Here is a 20,879-nt window from a genome sequence, read left to right on the forward strand (position 1 = left end):
CTGCTCTTCTTCAAAATAGTGGCTGTGGGAACTTTTACATCCACCTGAGAGGGGCAGACAGGGCCTCTGTTTAACATCTTGTTTGAAAGACAGTGCAGCACTCCCTCCGTGCTGGGACCAGGAATGTTGGAACTGGTTTTTGTCCACAGGTCCCTAACTGGGTCTTAACCTTCTGATCCAGAGGTGATTGTGCTGCCCACTGACCTATGACTGACACTAGCTAGAAAGGAAAAGTTACGCATTAAAACCCTCCACCCTTTGCCTCCGATGCCTAAATCTAATAATTAAAACCCAGTATAAATAACATATATTTCTTTTATAATTCTTTTTCTTTTTAAATATGTTTTATTGAACATTTTTTCCCAAACAACAATTTTTCCCCTCTTACAAAGCAAACGCAACAATAACAATACAGAAATTTTTAACAATACACAAGTAACAAAACCCCTTTATCTTTGACCTAAACTAAGCCCCCCCCCCCCCCCCCCCCCCCTGGGTTGCTGCTGCTGGTCATCTGTCTTCCCTCGAACGTTCCCCTATGTAGTCGAGAAATGGCTGCCACCGCTTGGTGAACCCTTGAGCCGATCCTCTCAGGGCAATCTTTATCTGCTCCAGTTTAATGAACCCCGCCATATCATTTACCCAGGCCTCCAGTCCGGGGGGGTTTCGCCTCCTTCCACATGAGTAGGATCCTGCGCCGGGCTACTAGAGACGCAAAGGCCACAACATCGGGCTCTTTCGCCTCCTGCACTCCCGGCTCTTCCGCAACTCCAAATAGAGCTAACCCCCAGCCTGGTTTGACCCGGGCCTTCACCACCCGCGAAATCACTCCCGTCACTCCCTTCCAATACCCTTCCAGTGCCGGGCACGCCCAAAACATATGTGCGTGGTTTGCCGGGCTCCCGCCACACCTCCCACATTTGTCCTCCACTCCAAAGAACCTGCTCAATCTTGCTCCCGTTATGTGTGCTCTATGTAGCACCTTAAATTGAATCAGGCTAAGCCTGGCGCATGAGGAAGAGGAATTTACCCTGCTTAGGGCATCAGCCCACATACCCTCCTCTATCTCCTCCCCTAGTTCTTCTTCCCACTTTCCTTTTAGTTTGCCCACTGACTCCTCCCCCTCTTCCCTCATCTCTCGGTAAATCTCTGACACCTTGCCCTCTCCGACCCACACCCCTGAAAGCACCCTGTCCTGTATCCCCTGTGTCGGGAGCAACGGAAATTCCCTCACCTGTTGTCTAGTAAACGCCCTCACCTGCATATATCTCAAGAAATTTCCCCGGGGCAACTTACACTTTTCCTCCAATGCTCCCAAGCTCGCAAATGTCCCATCTATAAATAAATCTCCCACCCTCCTAATTCCCAACTGGTACCAGCTCTGAAATCCTCCATCCATTCTTCCTGGGGCGAACCTATGGTTGTTCCTGATTGGGGACCCCACCAGGGCTCCCCGCACCCCTCTCTGTCGCCTCCACTGTCCCCAGATATTCAATGTTGCCGCCACCACCGGGTTCGTGGTAAACTTTTTAGGTGAGATCGGTAGCGGCGCCGTCACCAGCACCCTTTCCCCTCCCCCTCCCCATTCTCCAACTATGTCCCGTCTTTCCCCCCTCACCGGCGCCCACATTTCCCCAATGTCTCCCCCCTTCCCAATTTACTTCTCAATTAACTTCAACCATAACATTAACAATAACATTTCCTGCAGCATCAGTCCCTCAGTTCCGATCCAATTTCTCTTCTTTGATGAAGGTCTTTGCTTCCTCCGCCGTCTCGAAATAATGGTGTCTCTCCTGATACGTGACCCATAGTCTTGCCGGCTGCAGCATCCCAAACTTCACCTTCCTTTTATGCAACACCTCTTTGGCTCGGTTGAAGCTCGCCCTCCTTTTCGCCACCTCCGCACTCCAATCATGGTATACCGTACCACTGCATTCTCCCATCTGCTACTCCGCACCTTTTTAGCCCATCTCAGGACCTCTTCTCAATCCTTAAGGCGGTAAAATCGCACGATTATCGCCCTGGGTGGTTCTCCCGCTTTTGGTCTTCTCGCCGGAATCCGATTTGCCCACTCCACCTCCAAGGGGCCCGTAGGGGCCTCAGCACCAATCAGTGAGCTCAGCATCGTACTTGCATACGCTCCACAGTCCACTCCTTCCACACCCTCAGGGAGACCCAGTATCCGAAGGTTCTTCCTTCACGCTCCGTTTTCTAGGGCCTCGATCCTTTCAGTACACTTTTTAATGAAGTGCCTCGTGCGTCTGTGTCTTAACTGCCAGGCCCAGGATCTCGTCCTCGATATCTGTCACCTTCTGCTCCACCACGCGGAGCTCTGTCTCCTGGGTCTTTAGTGTCTCCTTGAGCCCCTAAATTGCCTGCAGCATCGGGGTCAGCACCTCCCTCTTCAGCAGCTCCACGCACCGTCTCACAATTTCATCCTGCTCAGGCCCCCATGTCGCCTGCGCTTTCTCCGCCGCCATCTTGTACTTCTCTCTTTCTGACCCTTTGGTCGACGATTCCTCGCGCTGCAGCCGCCGGTTTTTTCCTCCTTCATTTGGGGGGGGGACTCCCTTCTCACACACCCCACACCGGGTTGCGTCGTCGAAAAATTCCCCGTTGGGGCTCTTAAAAGAGCCCGAAGGTCCGTCGGAGCTGGAGCCGCCGAAGCGTGCGGCTAGCTAGGCATCACCGCAGCCGGAAGTCCCTTCAGTGGCCTTGATGAGATCTTTTCACAGTTGTTCCCTCTGCTGCTAGAATTCACCTTTGATACAGGTCCTCAGGTCAGCTTGCAGCTTTAAGCTTGCCCTTCCCCCGCCTGCATGCTGGAAGAGGCCCCGTTTATCCTGCAGTTGCAGCCAAATCTTTCACTGTTTCTGCCGTGTCTGGCAACCAAGAGACATACCCTTCCTGGGGGACACTGTCGGGGGAATGTTGCAGCCTTCTTCCCACACCGGGAAATGGCAAACAAATGCCGTGGGGGTCTTGTAACGAGCCCAAAAGTCCGTTCCAAGCAGGAGCTACCGAATATGCGACCTAGCTCTGCATAGCCGCACCCGGAAGTCCAATAACATATATTTCACTGACAAATGTTGAAGTGTTGATTTCGAGCCACAAGTTTTAACTTCTCACTTCCTCCTCTGCACCTTTCTGTCTCTGTCGCTTGTATCAATGACAGCCAGGAGACAGAGCTGAGGGCTGAGAATAACGGGGCCTGTGCCCCATTTGGGTAACTGCCATGGACGTCGCACTAATAGAGAGACAGGAAGGTGCTGGAGGACTGACTGGAAAATGGACCTCCAATCAATTGTTACATTGGTCACTATTCCGATCCCAGACCAGATCCCAACAGTGTCTAGGATACTGGACCAAATCCCCAATATTTCAGTTTATTTGTCAGACTGTGCGGAAAGAATGATTCGCTCCAGGAGTGATCACATGAAGAAATAGAGCTTGGGTTATTTTTAAAATAAAACTTTATTATGATTACAATTTAAACTTTTTAACTTCACACCCAAAAACAACAGCTTACAATTACCCATTTAAACGTCACTACTCAATCTCCCATTAAACAACAGGAAAAGAAAGATACAGCTCTCGATCTGTCTTACTGTGGGAGAATTGTGGACCAAAGATTCAACTCCTCGCTCCAAATCTTTCTCCAAAAACTGCTTTCCAAAGATTTCTAAAATGCCTTTCTGCCTTCCTCGGTTCCACCCAGAAATGACCTCATCTCCCCAAGCTGGAAAACAAATGATATCTGCCGGCTGCAAAGTACAGTAATTCCACAAGTACTTTCCAGTCAAACCACAGTCCATTAGCCCAGACTGAAAAACACATTCCTTTGACAGTTTCACCTTCTGGCTACTAAAAACACCCAGGTCCTGCAATACAGGATCCTTCTTTAAAATAAAAACAGGACCACTGCAGTGAATCACACTTTAACCCCAAGCTTTTAACCCTTAAATTGCCCAATACATTTATAATCAAATTTTCTTAAAATCTTCCAATCGTCACACCTCCCCCTTTAAAAAGATGAACCAGCGATGTACGCTGATAGCTTTATTTTTCTAAAAACGTTTTGAATTTTAAACATTTCTTATGATTACATGAAATGAAATGAAAATTGCTTGTCACAATTAGGCTTCAAATGAAGTTACTGTGAAAAGCCGCTAGTCGCCACATTCCGGCGCCAGTTCGGGGAGGCTGGTACGGGAATTGAACAGTGCTGCTGGCCTGCTTTCAAAGCCATCGATTTAGCTCTGTGCTAAACCATGCTAAGCTCTGTGCTAAACTAAACATGCAACTTATACTCTGTAATATCGTTTTACATTTTTCAACAGGCAAACATACATGCGAGTGTAGTAAGTATAGTCCATTTTAGTCTCACATGTCACCATCGTGAGCATAAATGTATCCACTCCTAGATTTCCAAAGACCGGAGCGGCCTCCAAGATTACACAAGAAAAGCTTCAACAATTCACTGATATGTAGTTGCCTGGCTCTGACAGCAGAATTCTTCACTTGATGGCAAGACAGGTTGCTATCGATGCTGCAGCATTCATCATCTGTTCTTCACATTTATCAGCTGCTTTGTATTCTGTGTCTGTTGAGGATAGCCAAAAATAATTGGCAACAGATGCAGGTGAGATGTTTCCCCTGGTTGGGGAGTCTAGAACCAGGGAACAGAATTTCAAAATAAGGGGGAAGTCACTTAGGATCGGTCTCGGAGGAGACATTTCTTTACTCAGAGGGTTGTGAATCTTTGGAATTCTCTACCCCAGAGGACTGTGGGAGCTCAGTCACTGAGTGTGTTTAAAGCAGAGGCTGACAGATTTCTAAATACCAATAACATGAAATGAAAATCACTTATTGTCACAAGTAGGCTTCAAATGAAGTTACTGTGAAAAGCCCCTAGTCACCACATTCCAGCGCCTGTTCGGGGAGGCTGGTATGGGAATTGAACCCTCATTGCTGGCCTTGTTCTGCTTTACGAGCCAGCTGTTTTAGCCCACTGTGCGAAACCAGCCCCAACACAAAGGAATATGGGGATAATGTGGGGAAAAGGCATTGAAGTGGATGATCAGCCATGATCGTACTGAATGGTGGAGCAGGCTCGACGGGCTGAATGGCCAATTCCTGCTCCTATGTTCCAATTATACAAAGATAGGAAGGAAAGTAAATTGTGAAGGGGACATAAGGAGACTAAAGTGATATAGTTAGGTTAAGTGAGTGGGAAAAAATCTGCCAAATGGAGAATCATGTGGGAAAAGGTGAAATTGTCCATCTGGGTAGAAGGAATAACAAAAGCTTAATATCTAAATGGTGAGAGATTGCAGAGCTCAGATTCAGAGGGATCTGGATGTCCAAGAGCATGAATCACAAAAGGCGAGTATACAGGTACAGCAAGTAATTAGGAAAGCTAATAGAATGTTATTGTTTATTGTGAGGGGAATTGAATACAATAATGTATCCACTATCTCTACAGCCGCCTCTTTCAACACTCTGGTATGTAGAGCTCAACCTTTGTGGGATTTATTAACTTTCAACCCACATTAATTTCTCCAGTACTACTTTGTTACTAATACGAATCTCTTTCAGTCCCTATTGCACACTAGTTTCTTGGTTCCCTTGAGTTTTTGAAAGATTTTCTGTATCTTCCTCCATGAAGACAGACACACATTGTTTAGTTTCTCTGCCATTTCCTTATTCCCCATTATAAACTCTCCTGTCTCTGCCTGGAATGGACCCACATTGGTCTTTGCTAATTGTTCCTTTTCACATTCCTATTGGAGCGTTTTTTATGTTTCTCGCCAGTTTGCTCTCATATTCTATTTTTTCTTTATTAGTTTCTTGGTCCTCCTTTGCTGAATTCCAAACAAGTTCCCAATCCTCAGGCTTACTACTGTTTTGGCCACTTCAGGAGCCTCTTCCTTCTAATGGGATCTTTAACTTTGATTTCTGTCCCTTAAAGGAATCTATATTTGTTGTATTCTGTAAAATGAAAGTCACCAAAGTCCCAAAGGACCATAGGCTGCTCTCCCCTTTGAGAGAGAGAGAGCTTACTGGTGATGGCTTAACTTGAGGGTCACCACACTTCAGGTGAGGGGCAATGTTGAGAAGGCAGGGCCTTCATGGATAACCTCTGTCGGGGAATTGAACCCATGCTGTTGGCGTCGCTCCGCATCATGAACCAGCCAACTGAACTAACCGACCACCTGGTAAATATGTAATATTTCCTTTAATATTCCCTGTTTCCCATCAGTTTCCCAATCCACTTCAAACAACTGTGGGCAGCACGGTAGCAGAAGTGGATAGCACTGTGGCTTCACAGCTCCAGGGTCCCAGGTTCGATTCCCCGCTGGGTCACTGTCTGTGCGGAGTCTGCACGTTCTCCCTGTGTGTGCGTGGGTTTCCTCTGGGTGCTCCAATTTCCTTCTACAGTCCAAAGACGTGCAGGTTAGGTGGTTTGGCCATGCTAAATTGCCCTTAGTGACCAAAAAGGTTAGGAGGGGTTATTGGGTTACGGGGAAAGGGTGGAAATGAGGGCTGAAGTGGGTCGGTGCAGACTCAATGGGCTGAATGGCCTCCTTCTGCACTATATGTTCTATATCTATATCTAACTTGCCCCTCATACCCTCATAGTTTTCTTCTGAGAGGATCACCCAAATAAATTAAACATAAAAAAACATGTAACCACCACAGCCCATCTCCATGGCCAGGTGGCATGCTTTGGGGGTTCCAAACAGAAATGGAAACTAAATATCTTCAAACTTACAAACACTCTTTCACTGGGACTTCTGGTTGCGGCTATGCCTAGGTAGGTCGTACGGTCGGCAGCTCCCGCCGATAACGGACTTTTGGGCCCTTTTACGGAGCTCCAGCGGCACTTTGACGGCGATTCCCGGTGTGGGAAGGAAACAGTGAGGATCCCCCAGCGCTGTATAGAGTGGACCAGGAGTGGGGCGATCAAAAAAGCGGCTTTGAAGAGAGGAGAACGGGCGTGAAAAAGCAAGATGGCGGCTGGCGGGGATCAGGCAGCGTGGGCCCAGTGGTCACGGGAGCAGCAGGAGTTTTTGAGAAGCTGTTTTGCGGAGTTAAAGGCGGAGATGTTGGCCCCTATGAAGGCGTTGATTGAGAGGTTGGTGGAGACCCAGAAGATGCAGGGGACAGCGATAAAGGAGGTGCAGCAGACGGCCTCTGATAACGAGGATGAGATTTTGGGCCTGGCGGTTAGAGTGGAGGCGCACGAGGTGCTGCACAAAAGAAGGCCGGAGAAGCTGGAGGACCTGGAGAATAGGTCGAGGAGGCAGAACCTGCGGATTCTGGGTCTCCCTGAAGGCGCGGAGGGGACTGGATGCTGGGGCGTATGTGACCACGATGCTGGGTACACTGATGGGCGCGGGGGCTTTCCCGCGGCCCCTGGAGCTGGATGGGGCGCACAGAGTCCTGGCAAGGAGGTCTAGGGCGAACGAGCCGCCGAGCGCTATAGTGGTAAGATTCCACCGCTTCACCAATAAGGAGTGTGTCCTGCGATGGGTGAAGAAGGAGTGGAGCAGCAAGTGGGAGAACACCGAGATCCGTATCTATCAGGACTGGGGTGCAGAGCTGGCCAAGAAGCGTGTGGGATTCAACCAGGCCAAGGATGTTCTCCACAGCAAAGGGGTGAAGTTCGGGCTGTTACAACCGGCGAGGCTGTGGGTTTCATATCAAGACTGGCACCACTATTTCGACACGCCGGATGAGGCGTGGGCTTTCATTAAGAATGAGAAGCTGGACTCGAACTAATGGACTACAATATGTTGTGGGGGTTGGTGGTGAGGTGCTGTGGGGGGGGGGTGTTATGTTGGGGTTTTCCCCGTGTTCTCTTGTGTTTTTGTTGCCCCCTTTGCCCTGGGCCCTCGAGGCTTTGGGTGGGGTCGCAGTTGGGAAGAGCTGTGTCACAGGTGGTGGGATCGGCCCAGACAGGGAAGCGGTTTATCCGTGAAATGGTGGGCGTAGTACCCGAAACTAGGGGATTTGAGAGAATTGTGCTTTGGTTTTTTTTCTTCCTCTGTAGACACGGGATGTCGGGGGGTGGGCCCTCACTTTACCTCACTTCGTTGGGGGGGGGGGTTGGAGACTCGTAAGGGGAGCCAACAGTGGGATTGGGGGTGGAGGCGGGAGCGGACGGGGTCAGCACGAGTCAGCTGACTTACGGGAGTGCAATGGGCGGGGGGGGGGTTGAGGGGCTAAGCGGATGCTTGACTGGGGGGGGGGGGCTGGGATTCTGCTTTGCTGACTGAAGGAGAATCGATTTTAACGGGGAGAGTCGGGGCGGGGAGCCTCCGGCTGGGGGGCTGGAGGCGTGAGCACATGGCTAGCCTAAAAAAGGAGATGGCTAGTCGGCAGGGAAGGGGGGCGGGGTAATTAACCCCCCGACCATGCTGATCACATGGAACGTGAGAGGCCTGAATAGGCCGGTCAAGAGGGCCTGGGTGTTTTCGCACTTAAGGGGGCTAAAGACAGACGTAACCATGTTACAGGAGATGCATCTGAAGGTTGCGGATCAAACCAGGCTGAGGAACGGATGGATGGGGCAAGTCTTTTACTCGGAGCTGGATGCGAAGACCAGGGGGGTCGCAATCTTGGTGAGCAAACGGGTTTTATTTGAGGCGGGGGGGTATTGTGGCGGATAAAGGGGGTAGACATATTATGGTGAGTGGCAGGCTACAGGGGGCCCAGGTGTTGCTAGTGAACGTGTATGCCCTGAATTGGGACGATGCGGATTTTATGAAGCGAATGTTGAGTAAAATTCCGGACCTGGAGTCATGCAGTCTGGTAATGGGGGGGTGGGGGGGGGAACTTTAACACGGCACTGGATCGGTCGAGGTCTAGATCGGGTAAGAGGCCGTCAGTGGCCAAGGTCCTGAGGGGGTTCATGGACCAGATGGGGGGACTGGACCTGTGGAGATTCGCTCGGCCAAGGGCGAATAAGTTTTCTTTCTTCTCCCATGTTCACAAAGTGTACTCACGGATCGATTTTTTTCGTGGTAAGCAGGGCACTAATCCCGAGAGTGGAGGGGGTGGAATACTCAGCCATTGCGGACTCGGACCATGCTCCGCACTGGGTGGAGTTGAGGCTGGGAACGGAGAGAGGCCAACACCCTCTGTGGAGACTGGGCGTAGGACTATTGGCGGATGAGGAGGTCTGTGGGCGGATTAGGAGGAGCATCCAAAACTGTGTGGTGACCAACGATACTGGGGAGGTTTCAGTGAGTGTGGTCTGGGAGGCGCTGACGGCAGTTATCAGGGGGGAGCTAATTTCAATCAGGGCCCACAGAGAGAAGAGGATAGGATGGAGAGGGAGAGGTTGGTGGGGGAGATACTCAGGGTGGACAGGAGGTATGTGGAATCCCCTGAGGAGGGGTTGTTAAAAGAGCGCCGGAGTCTGCAGATGGAGTTTGACCTGCTTACCACGGGAAAGGTTGAGGCTCAATTGAGGAAGGTACAAGGAGCAGTGTATGAGCATGGGGAGAAGGCAAGTAGGATGCTGGCGCACCAACTACGGAAGAGAGAGGCGGTCAGGGAAATTGGGGGAGTTAGGGGGGGGGGGGGGGGGGGGGGGGGGGGGGGGTTGGGGGGGGGGGGGTTGGGGAGGGGGGGGTTGGGGAGGGGGGGGTTGGGGGGGGGGGGTAAACACAGTCCTGAGTTCGGAAAGGATCAATGAGGTCTTCAAGGATTTTTATGGTAAATTGGATGAGTCAGAACCCCCGGAGGGGAAGGAAGGGATGAAGCAATTCTTGGACCAACTGAAGTTTCCGAAGGTGGAGGAGGAGCTAGTAGAAGGATTAGGGACCCTGATTGAGTTGAAGGAGTTGGTTACAGGTTTGGACGGTATGCAGTCGGGCAAGGCCCCCGGACCGGACGGATATCCCGTAGAATTCTATAGAAAATTCTCAGAGCTGTTGAGCCCGCTATTGTTGAGAACCTTCAGCGAGGGTAAGGAAAGGTGAAACTTCCCCCGACGATGTCGCGGGCCTTGATTTCGCTCATCCTTAAACGAGATAAGGACCCGTTGCAGTGTGGCTCCTCCAGGCTGATATCGCTCCTTAATGTAGACGCCAAACTGTTGGCCAAGATCCTGGTCACTAGGATTGAGGACTGTGTTCCGGGGGTGATTAATGAGGACCAGACGGGGTTTGTCAAGGGCAGGCAGCTGAACACAAATGTGCGGAGGCTCTTGAACGTGATCATGATGCCCTCGGAAGGATGGGATGCAGAAGTGGTGGCTGCAATGGATGCGGAAAAAGCCTTTGATCGGGTGGAGTGGGAGTATCTGTGGAAAGTGTTAGGACGATTTGGATTTGGCGAGGAATTCATAGGGTGGGTCAAATTACTGCACCAGGCCCCTGTAGCGAGTGTGTCGATGAACTGACTGCGGTCGGAGTACTTTAGGCTGCATTGAGGAACAAGGCAGGGATGCCCCTTTCCCCCCTGCTGTTTACCCTGGCAATCGAGCTGTTAGCCATTGGTGCTGAGTATGTCTAGAAACTGGAGGGCTGGTTCGGGGAGGAGCATCGGGGATCACTGTACGCGGATGACCTCCTATATATTTCAGATCTGGTGGAGGGGATGGGGGAGGTCATGTAGATCCTAAAAGATTTCGGGGATTTCTCGGGGTATAAGCTGAATGTCGGGAAAAGCGAGCTTTTTGTGATCCATGCGAGGGGCCAGGAAAAGAGACTGGGAGAGCTACCGCTTAAGATGGTGGAGAGGAGCTTTTGCTATTTGGGCATACGGGTGGCTAAGAGTTGGGATGCCCTGCACAAGCTCAACCTAACGCGGCTTGTGGATATGATGGAGGGGGGCTTTAGGAGGTGGGAAATGCTACCGCTTTCCCCGGCGGGCAGGGTGCAGTCCGTGAAGATGACGGTCCTCCCCAGATTCTTGTTCGTCTGCCAGTGCCTTCCCATCCTTATCCCCAAGTCCTTCTTCAAGCGGGCGAACAGGAACTGATAACGGCACCACTGCCGCTCTCGCCGGCACGGTACACCACAAACCCGGTGGTGATGGCGTCACTGAGAATCTGGGGGTCAGTGGAGAAGGCACGGGGGGAGGTCTGGACCCCGATACGAAACAACCACAGGTTCATCCCGGGTAGAATGGATGGAGGGTTTCTAAGCTGGCACAGAGAGGGTATCAAAAGGATGGGGGACTTTCGCTAGCCTGAAGGCGCTGGAGGAGAAATTCAGGTTGCCCCCAGGGAATACCTTTAGGTACCTGCCAGTCCGCGCTTTCTTGAAGAAGCAGGTGGGGGAATTTCCGCTGCTACCTTCCCACAGGATACTGGACAGGGTGGTCTCGGGCATGTGGGTAGGAGCCGGAAAGGTATCAAGATATATATCAGGAGCTGCAGGAGGCGGAGGAGGCCTTGGTGGAGGAGCTGAAAGGCAAGTGGGAGGAGGAGCTGGGTGAGGAGCTGGATTACGGCCTGTGGGCGGATGCCCTGGGCAGGGTCAATTCCTCATCTTGTGCCAGGCTTAGCTTGATTCAGTTTAAGGTGGTCCACCGGGCACACATGACAGCGGCAAGAATGAGCAAGTTATTTGGGATGGAGGATAGGTGTGTGAGGTGTTCAGGGAGCCCAGCAAACCATGTCCATATGTTTTGGGCATGCCCGGCGCTTAAAGAATTCTGGTGAGGCTTTGCAAAGGCTAGGTCCACGGTCTTGAACACTCGGGTAAAGCCGAGTCTGGGGATAGCGATATTTGGGGAGTCAGAAGATCCGGGAGTGCAGGAGCCAAAATAAGCCGGGGTCCTGGCCTTTGGTAGCCCGGAGATGGCTCTTGTTAATGTGGAGGGATGCAAAACTCCCAAGTGTGGAGACTTGGGTCAGTGACATGGCACCCTCCCTGGATTCACTTCCTTTCCCTTCAGTCACTGCAAGTGACCAATTGAAGGTCAGAATGAGAAAAGAAATGGAAAGGGGGACAAAAGAAAGCGTTTTACTCACAGATGTGGGAGACAGGAGGAAGATGCCGTCTGTGTGAAGCTCAATCTTCACTCTCACTCAGACACAGAAGCAGCAGCTTTGCTCATTGTCCAGCTTCCGCATTCAAACAATGGGGAAGCTTTAATTGGTTGGAGGAGCAGAGTCCTTCCGGTGCTCCCGGTTTCCTATTGGTCAGTCCCCCGCTGACAGACAATGAGGGGTGGAACCACACATGGGTGTGGGAGAGACTTTTCCCTACAGCCGCGCTGAGCTGGTGTCCAATGGGAAAGGCTGGAAGACCCGGACACACAATGACAGGATGTCCCGAAGCGTGGTACATTGGCGAGACCATGCAGACGCTGCGACAACGAATGAACGGACATCGCGCAACAATCACCAGGCAGGAATGTTCCCTTCCAGTCGGGGAACACTTCAGCAGTCAAGGGCATTCAGCCTCTGATCTCCGGGTAAGCGTTCTCCAAGGCGGCCTTCAGGACCCGCGACAACGCAGAATCGCCGAGCAGAAACTTATAGCCAAGTTCCGCACACATGAGTGCGGCCTCAACCGGGACCTGGGATTCATGTCGCATTACATTCATCCCCCACCATCTGGCCTGCAAAATCCTACCAACTGTCCTGGCTTGGTACAATTCACACCTCTTTAACCTGGGGTTACCCCATCTCTGGATCTGTAAAGATTTAATCACCTGCTAATGCTCGCATTCCTCGCATTGTTTGGCATCTTTGAATTTGTCTATATATGTATTTCTGGAACAGACCTCTTCATTCACCTGAGGAAGGAGCAGCGCTCCGAAGCTAGTGACATCGAAACAAACCTGTTGGACTTTAACCTGGTGTTGTAAGACTTCGTACTGTACACAATGACAGTGCACCGCTTTGTCCCGGTCTCCACCCAACCCGCACATGCGCATAACCCCCCAAACGCCGCACATGCGCATCACCCCCAAAATATGCGCGCGCCTTCAATTCAGAGCTTCTGCCCGGCTCAGGTCAAAGGGAAGACTTGTCGGACCGGAAGGACTCTAGTCCTCCAGTGAATCAGCGCGCGGGCTTTGTGTGGCTGGATATTGAGCTGCACGCGGACTGAAACTCCCTCCTGCCTCTGTGAGTAAAACACTTTCTTTTCTCCCCCTTTTCATTTCTTTTCTCATTCTCACCTTCAATTGGTCACTTGCAGCAACTGAAGGGAAAGGAAGTGAATCCAGGGAGGGTGCAGATTCTGGAAAGCTTGGCCCAGGTCTCTCTCTCTTAAAGACATTGACATCCTTTGCTCCCTCAGCTTGACACATTTCTTTGTCTGGCTGAAAGGATGGTCTCTTTCCTCATGTTCACAATTAAAGGGCTGCTTTCCCCAGGAGATGGCTGACATTTAAGGGGACAGTAAATTAATATTGGATTGGATTCATTTTATTGTCATGTGTACCGAGGTACAGTGATAAGTATTGTTCTGTGTGCAGTCAAGCAGATCATTCCATACAGGAAAAAACATACATAAATACACAATGTAAATACATAGGCACAGGCAATGAGTGAGCATATGGAGTGTAGTACTGCAGTAGAGAAGATATGTGTGAGGAATTGAACAAAAGAGCATGGTGTTAGAATGGGATAAGTAGCTATAAGTAGTTAGGCAAAGTTAGGAGCAGATCCTAATACAGGAGAACAGAGGATTAGGGTCGAGGACTTTTAAACATCTCTAGCTTAGGCTGGAGAAAATGGGTAGCAGTCTGTAATTGCCTGTAACTGGGATTTTGCAAAGCATGAAGAGGGGGATGGGCAGCCACTGGGACTATTTCTTTGTTGCAGGGGATACTGGGCGAAAGGGGCCTCAAGGTTAAGGAATGTGAGATGAACCTATTGGGGTCAGTAATTGCAATGATCACCTTGTATGGCTCGGTCAAGGAATGTGGCAAAACCTATGAAAACCTTACATTTGCCATCGTTACCTTATTTGATCGTGTGTGTGTGTATAACTTGATGCTACATTGATGTATATGAAACGAGATGCTTTGTGTCTTTGTTCTCACTTGCTCTGGGAATCTCAGGAACTCTGGTGTGATGTCCTGCTGTTATCAGAGTGAATCAGGCTTGCAAGCTGTTTAGAATAAAATAGATTTTACCTACAATCCGACTTGGTATATTTACTGAGACCAGACTGAGGGAAAAACCCTGATATCATCATGTGAAGAGCTTCAGACATGTAAGGGAACATAGAAGAGAAAGGTTAGAGATAATAATAATCTTTATTGTCACAAGTCAGCTTACATTATCACCGCAATGAAGTTACTGTGAAAAGCCCCTAGTATCCACATTCTGGCGCCTGTTCGGGTACACAGAGGGAGAATTCAGAATGTCCAATTCACCTAACAAGCACGTCTTTCGGGACTCGTGGGAGGAAACCCCGCAGACACGGGGAGAACGTGCAGATTCTGCACAGACAGTGACCCAAGCCGGGAATCGAACCTGGGACCCTGGAACTGTGAAACAATGGTGCTACCCAGTGTGCTACCGTGCTGCCCTCCATATTAACAATAGTATTATTGAAATTAAATTAAATGAAAATCGCTTATTGTCACAAGTAGGCTTCAAATGAAGTAACTGTGAAAAGCCCCTAGTTGCCACATTCTGGCGCCTGTTCGAGGAGGCTGGTCTGGGAATTATTGTTAGAATTAACTTTTAAAAGGTTAGTAAGTTTATAAGAGATATAGGAAGAGGATCTGTGGAGAGAGCTTGCACAGGGTCGCCACGCTCTGGCGCCATCTTGCTCTGGAGAGAGATATAGGGCGGGATTCTCCGCAATCGGCGTGATGTCCGCCGACCGGCGCCACAAACGGCGCGAATAATTCCGGCATCGCGCCGCCCCAAAGGTGCAGAATTCTCCGCATCTTGAGGGGCCGAGCTCTCACCTTGAGGGGCTAGGCCCGAGCAGGACTGATTTCCGCCCCGCCAGCTGGCGGGAAAGGCCTTTGGTGCCCCGCCAGCTGGCGCAGAAATGACTTTGCGCGTCATGGAGACCATGGCGAAGGCGGAAGGAAAAGAGTGCCCCCACGGCACAGGCCTGCCAGCGGATCGGTGGGCCCCGATCGCAGGTCAGGCCACCGTGGGGGCACCCCCCCCCCCCCCCCGGGGCCAGATCGCCCCGCGAACCCCCAGGACCCCGGAGCCCGCCCGTGCCGCCTTGTCCCGCCGGTAAGAGAGGTGGTTTGATTCTCGCCGGCGGGACAGGCATTCCAGCAGTGGGACTTCGGCCCATCGCGGGCTGGAGAATTGCCGGGTGAGGCCGCCAACCAGCGCGGTGCGATTCCCACCCCCGTCGAATATCCGGTGCCGGAGAATTCGGCAACCGGCGGGGCGGGATTCACGCCAGCCCCCGGCGATTCTCCGACCCGGCGGGGGGTCGGAGAATCCTGCCCATGATATTAGACCGAGATATGTGTTGTGTTGTTATATGGCACAGATTGGACTAATTATTTGTGGTTCTGTAATAAAGTATGGTTATTATTATTTCTAGTTTTGGAATATAGTACTGTAGCGACATTATATATTTCAAGACATAGAGACATTAAAGGGCAAAAAAGAGTGTTGGACAACTTGAGTTGATGCCAGCTCCCTGTCGAGCTATTCTGTAAGTCTCGGATTGGTCCCATTCCAGTCATCTTTTTCCTCAGAGGGTTATTAGTCTCTGGATTTCTCTTCACAGGGACAAGTGGAGTCTGGGGGTTTTTGGATATATTCACGACCAAGTTGGACAGATTTCTGATTGGCGAGGGAGTCGAGGGTTATGGGGAACCGGCCGGAAAATGGAGAGAAAGCTGAGATGAGGAGGGATTTCTTCACTCAAGGATGTGGTGAAGCTCTGGAATTCTCTATTCCAGAGGACTATGGAGCCCCAGTCTTCGCATATATTCAAGAGTAAGATTGGGAAGATTCTAGATATTGAAGACGTGAAGGGATATGTGTGGAAAAATGGTGCTGAGGTCGATCAGCCAATTATCTCATTGACTGGTGGAGCATGTTCAATGGGCCAAATGGCCAAATGGCCAACTGCAGCTCCTATTTGTTATGATCTCTGTGTCCAGGACAGGAAGCAGGGAGCATGGATCTGTCAATCAGCCTGAATCAGCACCTTCAGGAGAATTGGGCAGGTGAATATTAGATACAGCAGAGTGAGAATGGAGGGAGAGTGTGTGGGATGGAGATTTACAGCTTGTGGGGAATGAGAGAGGAAAGAATGTTCCATAAAAATTAGAATTGTCTGTTCTGAATTTCTATCCTGTATTGACAGTGATGACTTTTGTAAATTGTTTTTACAGGATATTGGGAGAGGAGGAATTACAGACAGAAATCTCAAACATCACGTTTTGATCTGACAGAGTCACTCGATTCCTTGGGACCTGAATATCATTGGCCATTAAATCCAGAAGGAGAAATGTTTGCCTGGTCTGTCGACTTCAAAAGATTTTAAACATCAGTGAGACTGGAAAAGGACCGAGACACACACACCCGAGTGAGAGTGTTCCAGAGCACTGACAGTTACACAGTCTGAAAAAACATAGCCCCATTTACAGCAGGGAGAGACGGTACACGAGTTCTTCGTGAGATTAAGGCTTCAAATGATTCTCCAACCTGAAGAGATGGAAGGAGACACATAAAATGAAGAAACCATGGAAATGTGGGGACTGTGGAAAGGGATACGACTTCCCATCTGCGCTGGAATCCCATCGACGCAGTCACACTGGGGAGAGACCATTCACCTGCTCTGTGTGTGGGAAGGGATTCAGTCAGTTAGACAACCTGAAGTCACACCAGCGATTTCACAGTGGGGAAAGGCCGTTCACCTGCTCTCAGTGTGGGAAGGGATTCACTGCGTTATGCAGCCTGCAGACGCACCAGCGAGTTCACACTGGGGAGAGGCCGTTCACCTGCTCCCAGTGTGGGAAGGGATTCACTCAGTCAAGCAGCCTGCAGGCACACCAGCGGGTTCACAATGGGGAGAAGCCATTTAACTGTTCTCAGTGTGAGAAGGGATTCAGTCGGTCAAGCAGCCTGCAGAGACACCAGCAAATTCACACTGGGGAGAAGTCGTTCACCTGCTCTCAGTGTGGGAAGGGATTCACTCAGTATTCCGACTTGCAGAAACATCAGCGGGTTCACACCAGGGAGAGGCCATTCACCTGCTCTGTGTGTGGGAAGGGATTTACTGAACATTACGGCCTGCAGACGCACCAGCGAGTTCACACTGGGGAGAGGCCGTTCACCTGCTCTCAGTATGGGAAGGGATTCACTCAGTCAAGCAGCCTGCAGACACACCAGCGAGTTCACACTGGGGAGAGGCCGTTTAACTGTTCACAGTGTGAGAAGGGATTCACTCAGTTATCTCACCTGCGGAGACACCAGCGAATTCACACTGGGGAGAAGCCGTTCACCTGCTCTCAGTGTGAGAAGGGATTCAATCATTTATCCAACCTGCTGAGACACCAGCGATTTCACACTGGGGAGAAGCCGTTCACCTTCTCTCAGTGAGAAGAGATTCAATCATTTATCCAACCTACAGAGACACCGGCGAGTTCACACTGGGGAGAGGCCATTTACCTGCTCTCAGTGTGGGAAGAGATTCAATCATTTATCCAACCTGCAGAAACATCAGCGAGTTCACACTGGGGAGCGGCTGTTCACCTGCTCTCAGTGTGGGAAGGGACTCACTCAGTCATGCAGTCTGCAGACACACCAGTGGGTTCACACCAGGGAGAAGCCATTCACCTGCTCTGAGTAGATCAAGGCATTCAGTGATCCATCCCACCTGCAGAGACACTGACATGTTTTCACTGAGGAGAGGCCATTTATCTGCTCTCAACGTGGGATGGAATTTTGTGATTCATTGCATCTGCTGATTCACCAACAAATTCACAAGTGACTCCAGGGGTTGGATTCTGCTGCTATTGTTTCTGCTCTCGGTTATATCCAGGACTGCATTGTGTTCATTCTGACAGGTGGTCAATGAGGATGGTTGATGGTTTCTTTCTGCTGGACTTTCGTGCTAACCATGGTGCTGTCCCAGTACCATCTCACCACTTTGCCTGCAATGGGCTGATGCACTTTGAGCCTTGTTGTGAATACCTGGCACAAATTTTACAAGAAGCTCACAGTGAATGGGTGTTTGGAGGTGAGAAGATATTGAGTTACTGATAAAAATCTAGCTTTTTAATATATAATAAGTTTAAAGGAAGAAATGGTTTAGAAGTAAAATGGTTTATTAAACTCACATTTCAAACATGACCGTGAAAACTGCTGAATAGCATGGGAATGTTCCGATTAAAATCGGCCAGACAGAAGCAAGGACACATTTTGTTGGTATGGAAATCTGGGCAGCGTTCCTAGTCCAGTTTCCATGGCAACAGATAAAGTTTGGTGAGAAAGCAATATCTCAGTCACACCATATCAAAATTTGATGGACAGATATTTCAAACGAATTGAATGAACTATAATTATTATGACCCAATCACAGACAGAAAAGGGACAGAACATTAACGATAGCAATTACCTTAAAGCTAGGTGCCGTTTTGAACAGTTCATCCCAGAATCACCTTACTTCATTTCTGAAGCTATTCCTGCGCTCTGCTTTGAAAGCTGCCATCTTGTTTATTTCCAACTTCTCTATATCGTGTATTTTGATTCAAAGAAATTATCAAGAACTGTAATCTGTATTGAATTCAACTCAGTCATCTGTATTTGCGTGGACAAGACAAACTTTATAAAACTTTGTATTTGCAAGCAAACTGACCTGATCAATAGACATTCAAAATCTGACTGAATAAAGCTACAATTTACTTCATGCATGAAGCTCTGTTTTATGTTCTGTCGAGTGATATAGGAGTGCGGTGCCACATAGATCTGTATCTATCAGTTACCATTTCTGTTTGAAACCCCTCTAAATCATGCGACATTGCCATGAAGGTGGGCTATGGTGGTTACATGGTTCTTTTGTTTAATTTATCTGGGTGAGAAAACTGTTGAGGGGCAAGTTGTCTGTGGTAGATTGGGAAATTACAATAAAACATATGACGATAGACAGACAATCGCAAGCATTTAAAGAATTATTCAATATTTACATCAAATATATATTATTTTAAGGAACAGTAATCCAACAGGAAAAGTAATGCCACCGTGTCGAACAAGAAAATTTAAGGATTCCATTAGATCAAAGGAAGAGGCTCATAAAGTGGCCAAAATAGTAGTAACCCTGAGGATTGGGAACTTGTTTTGGAATTCAGCAAAGGAGGGCCAAGAAACTGATAAAGAGAAAATAGAATATGAGAGCAAACTAGCGAGAAACATAAAAACCGACTGGAAAAGCTCCTATAGGAATGTGAAAAGGAAAAGATTAGGAAAGACCAATGTGGGTCCATTCCAGGCAGAGACAGGAGAGTTCATAATGGGGAAGAAGGAAATGGCAGAGTCACTAAACAATGTGTGTCAGGGCAGCATGGTGGCGCAGTGGTAGCACTGCAGCCTCACGGCGCCGAGTCCCAGGTTCGATCCCGGCTCTGGGTCACTGTCCATGTGGAGTTTGCACATTCTCCCCGTGTTTGCGTGGGTTTCACCCCCACAACCCAAAAGATGTGCAAGGTAGGTGGATTGAAGACGCTAAGTTGCCCCTTTATTGAAAAAATGTGAATTGGGAACACTACATTTTTTTAAAAACCAAAACAATGTGTGTCTGTCTTCACGGAGGAAGATACAGAAATTGTCCCAAAAACACGAGAGAACCAAGGGACCAGTGAGCACGAGGAACTGAAAGTTATTAGTAATAGTGAAAAAGCAGTACTGGAGAAATTAATGTGGTTGAAAGTTAATAAATCCCCAAAAGCTGCTGCTCTACATCCCAGAGTGTTGAAAGAGGTGACTAGAGATAGTGGATACGTTGGTGATCATCTTTCAAAATTCTATAGATTCTGGAATGGTTCCTGCAAATTGGAAGGTGGTAAATGTAACCCCACTATTTAAGGAGGGAGAGAGAAAACAGGGAACCACAGACCCATTAGCCTGACATCAGTAGGAGGGAAAATGCTACAATCTATTATAAAGGATGTGATAACATACAAATTAGGAACAGGAGTAGGTCACTCGGCCCCTCGAGCCTGCTCCACCATGCAATAAGTTCACAGCTGATCTGATTGTAACCTCAACTCCACATTCCCACCGACCCCCCGATAACCTTTCACCCCCTTGCTTATCAAGAATCTATTCAACTCCGTCTTCAAAATATTCACAGACTCTGCTTCCGCTGCCCTTTGAGGAAGAGAGTTCCAAAGACTCACGAACCTCTGAGAGAAAAATTTCTCCTCTGCCTTAAATGTGCAAGTTCTTACTTTTAAAGTAACTCCAATTTCTAGATTCTCCCACAATCTTTGATCTTTTTACGATCAGTTCCCTTTGGATTATCTGACCTATCTTTGACCTCTTTGTGCTTCTCATTTGGAGTCAACTTCTCCAAGATGTTTGCATTTTCTTGTTGGCTGTTCACAATCGGTGTGCTCTCGACTTATTTGTTCAGTGTTGCACTCTCATTGTCAGCCTCTGTACAGTCCAGCTTAGAACTGTCAGTCTCGCCGTTATCCTGCACACATTGTATGCCACCCGTGATCACTTCGTCACTAGTTGCAAATAAAGTTTTTTGTTGTTTTTTTTATTGAGATAAACATTTTATTTTTAATGTGATTCTTTGGCCCCAATATTTCCAAGATGGCGTCCAATGGACATCCATCAGAGAAGAGATTGAATCAACAGGTTCATTGTTGAAGGAGCCACTCTGGCTACACATCCAGCAGAAACCTGTTGTACACAATGTTCTGAGTGACATCAATAAGTCCCTTTTTGTCAACCCAAC

The 20,879-nt window shown here is 49.1% G+C and overlaps 1 protein-coding gene and 2 long non-coding RNA genes across 4 annotated transcripts in view; 1 reads left to right on the forward strand and 2 right to left on the reverse strand.

Moving 5' to 3' along the window:
• LOC140419927 (uncharacterized) overlaps positions 1–20,879 on the reverse strand; it is a 378,337-nt gene that overhangs the window by 263,834 nt on the left and 93,624 nt on the right. The window lies entirely within an intron of this gene.
• On the reverse strand, positions 3,456–12,176 carry LOC140419912 (uncharacterized). The gene is made up of 2 exons (XR_011946085.1): positions 11,993–12,176; positions 3,456–4,669 (listed from the first exon to the last, which is right to left on the reverse strand). It is a non-coding gene; the product is annotated as an uncharacterized lncRNA (long non-coding RNA).
• On the forward strand, positions 12,169–18,824 carry LOC140419908 (uncharacterized). 2 transcript variants are annotated; one of them, XM_072503955.1, is made up of 2 exons: positions 12,169–12,438; positions 16,306–18,824. In XM_072503955.1, the coding sequence occupies exon 2, from the start codon at positions 16,646–16,648 to the stop codon at positions 17,513–17,515; it is 870 nt and encodes a 289-aa protein (XP_072360056.1). In that variant the 5' UTR covers positions 12,169–12,438; positions 16,306–16,645; the 3' UTR covers positions 17,516–18,824. The 2 variants fall into 2 exon arrangements, with proteins under 2 accessions (XP_072360056.1, XP_072360055.1); XM_072503954.1 differs by lacking the exon at positions 12,169–12,438 and adding an exon at positions 12,556–13,096.

The sequence above is a fragment of the Scyliorhinus torazame genome, chromosome 5, assembly GCF_047496885.1.
Source record: "Scyliorhinus torazame isolate Kashiwa2021f chromosome 5, sScyTor2.1, whole genome shotgun sequence".
In the NCBI taxonomy this organism is placed as follows: Eukaryota; Metazoa; Chordata; class Chondrichthyes; order Carcharhiniformes; family Scyliorhinidae; genus Scyliorhinus; species Scyliorhinus torazame.